At 40.5% G+C, this 12,682-nt stretch overlaps 1 protein-coding gene across 8 annotated transcripts in view; it reads right to left on the reverse strand.

The window, feature by feature from the left end:
- The window catches only part of gphnb (gephyrin b), a 110,530-nt gene that overhangs the window by 60,291 nt on the left and 37,557 nt on the right, over positions 1-12,682 (reverse strand). For all 8 annotated transcript variants that reach the window (XM_085432133.1, XM_085432132.1, XM_085432131.1 and 5 more), the window contains exons 3-4: positions 3,615-3,672; positions 3,378-3,470 (exon numbers count right to left, since the gene is read on the reverse strand). In XM_085432133.1, the coding sequence (XP_085288259.1) occupies positions 3,378-3,470; positions 3,615-3,672 (151 nt within the window). The remainder of the gene's footprint in view (positions 1-3,377; positions 3,471-3,614; positions 3,673-12,682) is intronic.

The following is a 12,682-nucleotide window of genomic DNA, read 5'->3' on the forward strand; positions in this document are numbered from 1 at the left end:
GTCAGAGCAGTTACATGTGTCATGTACAGCCTTCAAACATAGAGACAGACAGAAAGATATGACTGTTTCCAGCATGCAGGGTTGAATCAGATAGCAAGTATTATCAGTGACTACAGCGTGTATGCGTATTTCCTTTTCCAGGAAGGTTGCTGCTGTCTCCCGTGATTGATGAGGACCAATGATACTGCTGAGAACCACAGATTGCTTGTCTGCGTTTGTGTTGGTGAGTGTGATACTGAGAGGTTTGCTGACTGCATGCAAAGACAAAAGACTTTGTGCACAGCCTTCACACTAGGCTCTATTTACACGTGCATGAATATGGATTAAAATAAAATATAACACTAAAAACGTTGTACTTCATGTTGGCTGAAATCAAGCTAGATGTTTTTGATACAGTACCGACGACTACTCATGAATAATTAAAAAAAATATATATATATAGCTGTAGCAAAAACTACAACAAACACTTTTCTGACTGTGTACTGACAACATACACTCAACCACAACTTTGTACACTTGTTCCCCAAGCTTGTTAACACTAGAGCAATCAGCCAATCACAGGGCAGCAACTCATTTGAGAATGTAGACATGGTCAAACTGAGCATGAGAATGGGGAAGAAGGGTGATTTAAGTGACTTGTCACATGGTTGTTGGTGCCAGATGGGCTGGTCTAAGTATTTACAAAACTGCTGATCTAACTGGGAGTTTCTCACACAACCATTTCTAGGGGTTACAGAGAATCGTCTGAAAAAGAGAAAATGTCCAGTGAGCAACAGTTCTCCAGGAGAAAAATCACTTGTTGATGGCAAAAGTCAGAGGACAACAGCTAGACTCAGGTGGCAGCTGAACGGTCACCCAAGAGGCCCGCGTTCAATTCTCTGGGTCATTTCCTGTTTGCTGTTCCCTCTGCTCTTTCTCTTTCCTGTGTGCTCCGCTGTCTAGGCTACAATATTCAAAAATAAACCTCAAGAAAAAGACAAAGAGAATGGCTTGACTTTTTAAAGTTCAAAGAAAGGCAAAAGTAACTCAAATAAACACTCGTTATGAAGAAGAACATCTGTGAAAGCACAACATGTGCTGCAGAAGACCACACAGCCAAGAAAGGGAAACTGAGGCTACAATTGAAACACAAGCTCACCAAAATTGGACAACAGAAGACTGTAAAAACATTGTCTGGTCTGATGCGTCTTAATATCTGCTGTGACGTTTGAATGGTAGGCTCAGAACTTGACGTAAACAACATGAAAGCATGGCACCATCCTGCCTTGTATCAACAGTTCACGCTGTTAGTTGTAGGGGAAATTATTTTGTCATACTTTGGGATCCTTACTACCCACTAAGCATGGTTTAACCATCACAATATACTCAAGTATTACTGTTGACCATGTCCTTTCCTTTATAATCATAGTGTACCCATCTCCTATATTGAAACGGGATGTGCAACCAACAAATGTGCAGAAACTGTGTGATGCCGTCATGTAAACAGGGACCAAAACCTGTGAGGAATGTTTCCATCAACTTGGTGAATCTGTGACATGAAAAATTTTGGAGATTATGTATCAAAATTTAAGGAGCGGGACCACGCCTCCAAACACGCTCCCTCTGGTTCTCATCTATATCGGTTCCCCCAGTTCTGTTCACTCTCGTTTATATGCCCCACCTTCCCTCCCCTTTTCAATTCGTTAACTTCTTCACTTCTATTTAGTACATGGGGATCTGCCAGGCCCGGGAGCCGCCGCCAGTCCCCTTCGAGGCCTTCCCCAAACTGCTGCTCAAGTCATGTCCAAGCCATTCACCTTTACCACTAAAACGCTGTCAAACCTAAAATGAGGATGTGGGCCCAGCTAATGAAAAAGCAGTTATGGAGACAATCGGGGGTCCAACCAGTTATAAGCAACCTGTATCTAATGAAGTGTCTAGTGAGCGCAGTTGCTTCTGTAACTGCTAAATAAAGTTGTTCAGGCTAATTTCAACCAGAGAATTTCCCCCATTACTGATTTTGTGGATTTAAAAGAAGTAAACAAAAACTGTGTATTTTGCATTTTGATGGAGGCATTAACTAAAAATTAACTAAAGACTGATTCTGGACACAAAAATGAAATCTTAATTGTGTTTACATTTGGGAACTGCTATGGCCTCATGTTGTCAAGTAAGCAGAAAAAAAACCCTCCCCGTGCCGCCATAATGCCACATGCCACCCATTATCTCTGAGTTATCAACAGCACAGCACATTTGTTTATTTATTTTTTCAAAGGGAGTCAAGAAGAATCTTACCTCTTATTTCCCATTTGACTGTGGGGCTAATTACACTGTGTGTTTATCAGTGCTGCAACACGCGTATGTGATCTGTATAAAAATGCTGCAGTTCTCTGAATATAGCACGTGCAGCAAAAAGAAACACCTGCCTTTTAAATCCGCTACCCTCTAAAGCTCCGTTACGTGTCAATATACTGCAATCATTCTTGTGTTTTAGTAGTATGACCTTATTTGCCTTACACGACCTCTTAGAGAAAACAGTGCCCATATTTCAACTCGAGCTGTCCTCGCTCATTCTTATGTAACATGTTTCTAGCTGCATTTCAGCTCAACCCTAAACCTAATTTTACAGTTATGAAATACTGCAAGCAATAAAATGTGATTTGTGAAGCATTTTCATGAGTTAGCACACGTGTCATTGCTCTAAAACCAAGACTAAATTCCCAATGCAAAAAACATTCTGGTGTGCCTTTGCCCTCTTCTGCACCTGCACCACTGACCCCCTCATTGCATTACTGAGAGAAGTGATACGAAAACAAAGGGCAGCAACTCAGTTCCTGAATGTAAACATAGACAAGCATGGATTATTAAATCAAGAGGATAACCATTCATCTTCTTCCGCTTTCTATCCAATTCAGGGCTGCCGAGGGACTAAAGCTTATCCCAGCTGCCTGCCATAAAGCGAAAGGCAGGGTACACCCTGGACAGGTCGCCAATCTATTGCAGGACTAACACAAAGAGACAGACAATCATTCGTGCTCACATTCACCCGTAAGCACAATTTAGAATTACAGGTTAATCTAACTTCATGCACGTGTTTGGACTACAAGAAGAAGCCACAGTACCCAGAGAGAACCGACATAAACATGGGGAGAACTTCTTATTCATTCAGCGTGTGAACGCAGTAAATAATAACACTGAGAAACAGCTTCAGTAAGATGCATGCATAGTGAAGTGCTTAGCCACGATCTTGTGCCATGACACCCATGCTCGCTACTCCAAAGTCAGCATTAAGAGTTTAAAGCACATGAATACTATAGTGCAGTACGTCATTATGTATTATGCGTAAATCCATTGCATGACTCGAATGACACGTGTTCATGAAAAATGTGTAAATTAACCTCTGGTGTGACGTCTCTGGGCGCGAAGCCGGTGCCTCCGGTGGTGAGAATGAGGTTGAGTTCCTTTTCGTCGCACCAGTCCACCAGTGTCTCCTGATAGAAAGAACACACATGCGAGTACAAATTACTGCTCACCATGGGATCGACCTATCCAGATAAACAGCAAAGCAAAACAAACAAACAAACAAAAAACACATATCCTGTAATAAAGGAATACATTAAATAGATGGCAGTTACCTTAATTTCATCAATTTCATCAGGTACTATCTTGTAGGCCGCGATCATACCACCCAACCTGTAAAAGGTAGAAAAAATGATTTGATCACAAAGCAGTAATCCATGGTCACCTCTCACCAGAGTGAGGTAAAAAAAAATTCTTTGCACTCAGTATATACCATAAGTCTGTATTACAATATTCTTGGCTTCAAGGTCCAAAAAGGGAAGCCATTGAGAAACTGCCTGGCCAGCAGGAGGCGAATTCTCTGTTCACTGGAAAAAGTCCAGTGGTATAGGAGTCCATGTGGAAATCACCCTACTTCTCATTTGATTTATTGACACAGAAAAACATTTTCCTAATGAGTTTCTGGTCTTAATCACTAATTCAGTTTTGTTTTAATACTTCCTGATGCTCACTTTGTAAATTTCAGTCCCATTTAGATTAAAATACTGAAGAAAATTTCTACCTTGCGATCGAAGAAAGTGAAGAAAGTAAGTGTGCAGCATATCCACTGCATTCTTTGTGACGCCTGGTTTATAATCAACAAGAAACTTCACAAAGGAAATCTGCAAACTCAAGCGGATGTTGTCCATCATTTACATACACAAGTGAAAAGCCTTTGCAAAACAGCAGGCTAAAGCTATTATACAATATTACACTAATATTACACAATCTCTTATATATTTCCCAAAGCAGCAAAGCAGAAAGTATTGCTTGAAAAAAGCAGAAATGAGAATGTGGCATATTTTTAGATAGGTTCATCCTCTGTCCTTCAGCTACCACTGGCCTTTAGAATAAGGCCTACACCTTTATTACACATTCAAGAAAACACACAGCTGTGGACACACTGATGGAGAAAATACAGAAGAGAAGACAGAGACTCTCAGGATGTATTTTAAATGTGGGCGAAATGAAGGGGATGAAAACAGTCTACGAGACTGAAAACAGAGGCAGGAAGGAGCGAGAGACACAGCTTTACAGCAGCAAAAATGTCCAGAGAGAGAATGCCCTTGAACATCCCTTCCTGAAAGGATTTTCCACAGGATGGCCCAGTGAGGAAGGAGCTCTGTCAAGGACAGGGCCGTGCTTCAGTTTAAGAGCGAGCCATAGTGACCTCCTGTGGTTAGTTTCAGTACCGCACTAAGAAAACCCCCCCAAAACAAGGCAAGAAAAAAACAACCCCAGGCTCAAGGTGAAGGCTCTACACAGACACCCCCTTATGTAATACCTTTTCTTTTTTTCTCTAACCAGCACTATTTTGGGAGACTTCTGCATGATGTCTCCCCTCCGCATCAGACACTTAAACGCTATGATACCCTCCCTTAGACAAACACCCATTAACTCTGAACATTAAAACTCTTTTTTCTGCCTTTCAGATACTTTTATCCACATGGGAACCCTAACTCTTCACACACGGAGTTACAAATTGTGCGCCCTGGAAATATAATTTGCTGAATCCATTGGCTCTGCTTCATTTTCAAGCTGTGCGATGGAGCAGCAGTGAGACGAGCCACCGCTAGACAACACCGAAATACTGCAGCAAGCATGCATGAAGATGAAGCACGAGGTTCAGAGGGAAGCTGCTTCTGACAAAAGATGCAGAGAAGTCGGGAAGAATCATTTAAGAATGACTTTTGCATGTAACACTGCACATGTAGGGCCACTTAGCATCCACTAACTTGTGCATTCATGCACAGACACACAACCGCACAACTTCCCTGCTGACATTCCTGTGATGGCACGACTGATTTACTTCTCTTGATGTGTTCGGAAGGGGTGGGGGTTTTGGCATCTCTGTATGTATCTGCGCGTGCATGTGAGCGCGCATGTGTGTATACGTGTTCATGCGCGCGCACTTGCCTGTTGATGTGTCTGTGCGTGCGTGTGCGTGCGTCTGTGTTACACCTCGGGAGAGTAAAGGAGCTGTCAGGACAAATCACCTCTCTCGCTCTCCTGGGGTTTTTATGCCTCTCTGTTTCAGCCCAAATGAAAATATGCTCAACACAAATAGCTAGGGTTCCTTCCCACCGTTTCCTAGGCAACCCCTCCTGTCTGAAGCCTCCAGTTGCTGTGTTGTTCAATGTGAGAGAGTGCGTGAGAGTGAGAGTTTGTGTGTGCCGGTGCATGCATGCGTGTGTGTTTTGTTTTTGGTAACTATCGGGGACACCAGTTGTCTGCAAAAGCAACAATATGTTGTGTTGACTAGATGGTTTTTTTTGAGCATTTGTCTGTAGGTACATGTTCATGAAAAACAGACAAATTAAAGGAAATACCTCAACTTTATCAATTCGGTGCTTCTGTTATGCTGTGAGGGGGATTTTTGTGACGACTTGTCCCCTTCAAAGGAAAGGTCACTGCAAATCTGTTCTTCTGAGTAAAAACTTTTACTTTATTTTATTATCAGAGCCTTTATTTATTCAGGTAAAAGTCTAACTGAGGTTGAATGTTTCTTTTTCAAGAATGACCCGGCCAAGGGGGCAGCAGGCAGTCATATAACGGGTGAGGTCTCTTTAATGCCCCTGATTAATAGAACAAGAGGTGTCACTGAACGGTTTAATGAGGGGGACCATAATGTGACTCACATGCTATAAGGCCAGATCTCAACCCCACTGAAAACACCAAATGAGGGACAAATGGTGTTCACGCCTCCACTAGAATTGCAGAGATGCACTCTATTGTGTGCGCTGAAACTGTTCATCAACATGGATGTGTGTAGATGCCTTTTATTTATAATAGGAAGAATGGATAGCTGGATATTGCTTACATTATAATAATATGTGCTAACTGTATGCTATCAGTATATAGTATACCCATCAGAGAAAAAGCAAAAACTTTAAGAGAGACCAAATGAACCACAACCTGGTTCTTTAAAAATACTGCAGCTGCCTCCTATTAGATACACTCACGAGTATCAATTTCAAAATCCTATGTCGCCTTGTTCTCGAGTTATTGCATTCATAAAATTATCCAAAACACTTGACATCTGACCTTGACCTCGATATCACTGAAATTCCAACTTGTCCGAAACTTTTTGCAGATGCACCTGTGGTATCAATTTCACAATCCCAGGCGACTTCCTCCTCGAGTTATCGTATTCACATGATTTTCAGAAAAACATGAACTCTGACTTTGATCAAGACCAAGTTAATAACTGTCTTGAGGAGGAAGGTGTATCATAATGTGATAAGAAAAAGCAAAAAGTTCACAAAAATCTTTGCTAATGGAAATACAGCATTTACAACAATGTGCAAACCACTGATTGCACTTAACAAAACGAGATTAGACTTTGCAGGGAAACATCAAAAAGAAATCGCACTGTTCTGGAAAACTTTCTTTTGCCAGAAACCAAGATGAACTTATAACTTTAGAATTACAGAGAAGAAGAGAAACTGCTCATGAGCTGAAGCATACCACATTATCTGTCATACAAGGTGGAAGCAATGTTATAGAATGAGTATGTGTAGCTGCCAGTGGACCCGGCCCACTAGTCTTTATTGATGATGTTACTGCTGATAGGAGCAGCAGGACAAATTCTTGCACAGAGCTTTACCTTCTGCTCAGATTCAGCCTAATGCTGCAACACTTATCAAAAAGCGCTTTACACTGCAAATGGATAATGACCCAAAACAAACTGCAACCCAAGGGTTTTTAAGTGGGGATATTCTTCAGAGTCCAAGTCAGTCATCTGATGTCAACCCAATAATAGCTTTTCGGTTATTAAATACAAAACTGAACGCAGAAGGGCCCACAAATAAGAAACAACTGAAGGTGTCTGCAGAGGCCGAGCAGAGCATCTAATAGGAGGAACCTCAGCATTTGGCGATGTTTGTGGGGTCTATACTTCATCCAGTCAAAAACTGGAAAGGATTTTCATCCAAGTATTAAAAAACATTTTTATATTTAAAATTATGTTAGTTTTTCCGATGCAATTTGAGCCACAGAAAACGTGGTTCCAGGTATAAACATGTCTGTAACTATACAACAGTTAATGCAAGACTTCAGTTAAATGCCTTGAATTAAAGCTGAAAGTCTCCACTTCAATCACATCTTGACTGTTTGATTTAAAATCTCCAGTGGTGGTGCGCAGAAGCAAAATCACAAAAAACTGCAATTGTCTAAATATTTATGGATCTAACTAAATGTTTAAATGAAAAAGAGATCTGCAGTAAAGGCCTGGCAAAGCATTACGTGATGCCCGAGTTGAAGCTGCAAGTGCATGTTTTCAAATCTATTGCAGTGGCATATGGAGACAAAATTTCCAGACCTACCTGTGTATATTTCTGTGCATGTTTGCACACAAATATGTGTATACTATTTAAACATAGACATAGAACACAGATGTGCACCACTAACTTGAATGATACTTTGTGGGTGGGATTAAGAAAATGGGGTATCATCTTCTTAGTTAGCCACCTCCCACCTACCTGTGAGAAAAAAAGAAAGAAATATGGCCGCACACATGCCTAGGGGCAACCAAAGTTTAAATTAACAAAAATATTTCAAAAGGATGAAATTGAGGAGGTGCTCCTTATCTCTGATGACTACTGATGTTTTTCTTCTTTTTCTTTTTAATAAAAATGAAAACACCAGGAGTGTACACAAGTTTTTACTGATGGCTGGTACAAAACAAAACAAAGAAACCCTGCAACTCAGCAAATCCGATGACATGAACACTGTGTGAACCTAGGTAGTTGAATTTACTTTGATTGCTATCATCACCCTACCACTGCCCACTTATTTCCACAAATGCAAAACAGTGGTTTGTTCATTCACATAACGCTGCTTACAGTATGTGAACATGCAAAATGCACATACATATTTGTGCACATGGAAGTATCATGCATCTAGGATGTAAAATGGTTATTTATACATATGAGAGTATATGAATAAATTGTTAGTTTCAGCATGACTGGCTTCTTCTTTGCAGATAGAGTGCTTGGCTGTATTTTAGGTGGGTGTGCTCTGAATTGAGAGAAGCCTATTAGAGGGGAAAGGGCTTGCAACATTTTAATCTCCAAAACCCATCTATGTCTCTTTCTACTGCAGGGGGTTATGGCATATAAAGCTCTTCCTCAAACTGCAGGATGGAGGTAGTCAGCCTGGTAAAAAAAGAAAAGAAAAAAAAAAGCTTTTTGTTTGAGGTGTGGACAAATCCTGATGCGGGTGGAGGAAGGAGCAGGGGGAAGAGTGGGGTAAGCAGAGAGAGACCGGGGGGTGTGCATGGCAGTAGTTTTGGCCTGAAAGCCTGGACGCATTGGCCAAATCTGTCTATGAATAAAAGACGAGCACAGAGAAGAGGATAAAGAGAGGAAGACAGAATAAGCAAGAGAGGCACAGAGTGAAAAGAGCAAGAAAAAAAAGAGGAAAGAAGAGGGCTAGACCGTCAGGGGCACACTTAACAAGAGAGAGGAAAAGCAAATGTGTGTGTATGCATGTGAGCCAGCTGCAAATCTCAGTGGTTGTGGGACACTTCCAAGATGAGACCCATCTGCCAGGGTGATTTCATTAATAATACAAGCTCTTTGTACAGGGCACTCAATCTCACTCACTCCTTTTCTTGCTCTCTTACACACTCACACTCCACCCAGGGAGGAGACGAGAGACTTGGACATCTCCACACTCCTGGTAGTAGCATGGAGCTGAGCCCATTAGAGCTAAGTTGTTGGTTCATCCATATGTAGGAAAGCTCTCAAGAGGTCACCGCTCAACATGTTCGCTGATAGAGGGAACGATGAAGGGATGGAGGGGGAGGAGTGGACTAACCAACCTCTTCAAGGTCCTACTGTGATGAGAGCTCTGAGTGCCCAGTTCCACACCCATGACTCCACTCATGGCCAATAAACAACATGCAAAGAGCCACAGAAACAGCACACCGAGTCAAGTTTCAATGACGTTAGACGTTTGCAACCTTGACTGTAACCTAAACCGTAGCTACTACTACATGAGCCTTAACTGAACCTTACCCTAATGTTAAAACATGTCTTTTCCTTAAAATATAACTATTTAAACAAGGATGTTGCTTTTTGCCCCCATAAGGCAGACAAGTCCCTACAATGAGACTGTATATAACGATTTAGATCATTAAAATAATGCAGCCTTATTGACACACAGCTGAGGGCACTGTGGTGATAAGGTTGTCTGTTTTGACCTGCCCAGACCTTCAGAAAGGTGCAGCTTCTTTTTTTTTTCATTTCAAGTATTCAAGTTGGTCTTCAATGTCTGACTTCAATAGCAAACATGGTTGAAATACTGATGTTATTTCCTCCAGTCAAAACTGGTCACGATATGATGGCAAAATATGCAAAGCAGACCGTTAAAATGTATGCAAAGCAATAAAGAAAGTAAATGCTGTTTTTTGCACTTGTTTTTTTTTCTTCTAAAGTACAACAGTGCTTTATTGTCAGCTAATTTGATAATGGTTACGAACAGACAGCCACACATTATTCACTCCACATGCATATTCTTCTTTATCAGATTTATGATTTTACAGAACTTAATGCAATCCTGTGGAAAACTAAGCTAGGAATTTAGAGGGTGAGAAGCAGCCAGGTGACGATAATTAAATTAACTGATGATCAGAAAGAATGAACATCTTTATAAAGCAGACGTTTTGGCAGTTTGCTGGTGTGGAGCATTTAGATGCGTTTACACAATGCCACAACAGACCCTATAAGCCTCATTTAAATAAGAAAGTTATGTCTTACTCTCTTGAAAAAAAAAACCCCATCCCAGCACTGGTTAGGGGTGCACAACTGCATCTGAACAAATGATAAGACTTCTAGAACAAATCCATTTTATTAAATTAAGTATAACAAAATACTGCTGCGAGTACATGTCGTACAACAGCAGGCAGTGTTGTACTGCAGAGATTTACTAAATTTACGCAGGAAGCACAGAAGTAATTCAATTTAAATGTAAGCACAAATACAACAAAATGTGCATTAATTAAAAATAATTATTAAAAAAAATTAAAAAGGAAGAAAATCTATGTTGTGATTGTGTAATAGCATTTAACTTTCCGTGAACCACTGATGAGCTCAACAGATGAAGCAACCAAAACACTTCTGTGGTAACCTCTGGTTCCTTTCCTGAAAGTCACCCATGCCAACCCACCGGTTCAAAGTCAACACCACCCATTTTTGAAAAAAAAAAAGTACCACTGTTTATGGTGGCAGTAACCATTAGCACGGGTGCAGATTTATCCAGGTAATCCATAAAATCCATAAAAACATTCAGGATGCAGTGCAGGTATATTTAAATTCTTACTGATGTGCACAATTACTTCGTATGTATTTGAGAGTTACACAGAGAACTACATACTGCAGGTAGTATGTATGGATACATATAAATTCACTTCTTGCTTATATTGTGATACAACAGTGTCAAAATTCCAACTGCTACATAATAATAATGCTTGCAGAAGTAGCAGCGCTCATGGTTGTAGGAGTAGTGTTAACAACAGTACTGACAATATTAACTGAGGTAGTAGCAAGGAGAGGTTTACACTATTATGTGACTGCTGTATAAATATATATTCATAAAGTATATATTAAAATGTAGAATGAGTAAAAAAAAAATAGGTAAAAGTAAAGTAAACATGTTGATATTTAACAAAGGTGTCAAGTCAGGTAAAAACCAGGAATCTTCCATTTAAATGGTCAGCATTTTAATGTGAAATAACAACAAGTCTGGCCTTCGACTGTTTATTGGTGCTGGATCTCTAGCAGCACAGATTTACAATTGCGTCTTTGTCCCACGACCATCTCCTGACAATAAAATTAGGCCTACTATCATGCATCTGATTGGCTTCTAGCTATTCTTAGCCATAATCATTTATAAAATTGACAAAGGGTCGTTACAACACGAGTCACTGGAAGGCAGAGACCAGAAAGACACGAGATTAACTGTTATGAAGGGAGGGACACATACACATACCTTCATACCTTTAACATAAATGCTAATAGCTACAATGACCCATGAAGCAAATGTCATAGATGTAACATTTTCTTGGCAACAGATGATAATACGCAATGTTAACTGCAGTAACCAATTAACATAAGCCAGAAGGAGCCTAAGTTTCCATGTATCTATTGGGTTATATAGCTTTGCAATCATTATATCTGGGATTCATGTTCATAAATTGGCATGCTGCAGCTTTATTAAAGGTAGAGCGATGAAGGGCTAAAGAGCATTAACACTTGTAAGTTACAAAAAAGAACAAAAAGCAAAAAAGAGGAAAATGCATGACAAAAAATAAAAATAAACAAAACAATAACAAAGAAAAACACCCATCAGCATGGGCTTTCAATCAAAGTGTTATTTTGAATTATAGTATCATCAGAGATTTTCACAAAAAGTGGATTGATAAAAAAATATTTCAGTCAGGACCGCTATAGTGTCCTGACCACATCTGTCCTCCGTAAATTACAAACCAATATAGATCGACAGCTAGATAGAGGGATCTCAGTGTCCTTACAGAAAGGATATATACAGAAAGCAGCAACACCATCCCCTAAACCTTAAGTCAGACAAAGCATGATAGGTTGAAGTGCAGTCTGCAGATGCACAGCAGCTGTGTTCAGGAAAAAAAAAGTGCCAGTAAAATAGAAAGCTATCACCTGAACCTTAAGCTGATATTAGACTGCACTGAGATCAGCTGATTGCCTGGGATTGCAGCTGGGCTCGACTAACGCTATGCTAAATTACTCAAATGAAAACTTGCTGACACTTTGGTATGAACGCGTACAAAAAGACACATACAAAGAGCCGCTTGTTCACGCATCCACCTCATCCTCATCTGTGTGTCCCTGACTCGAGGTATCGTTTATTTGTCCCCCTCTGTTACTTGCCACACATCATTTTTCTCTCGCCCTGACACACACCTCTGGATACCCCTGAATGTCAAACTGGGCAGACTGATTGATTGCATGTGCCAATGTGTATTTGCGTGCCTGAAAGACACTGTGATTACAGTTTATGTTATGTGTCCTGCTGTGCTGCAATACTCTCTCCCTCGCTGGCTCCCCTCCACTCTTTCTGTTTTCATCTCTGTCTATGTGCCTTTGTCATGGCAGCAGTGGCACATTGA

The sequence above is a fragment of the Copadichromis virginalis genome, linkage group LG15 (assembly GCF_057382275.1).
Source record: "Copadichromis virginalis isolate Kocher_CV1m ecotype Utaka linkage group LG15, C_Virginalis_male_GT1.1, whole genome shotgun sequence".
In the NCBI taxonomy this organism is placed as follows: domain Eukaryota; kingdom Metazoa; phylum Chordata; class Actinopteri; order Cichliformes; family Cichlidae; genus Copadichromis; species Copadichromis virginalis.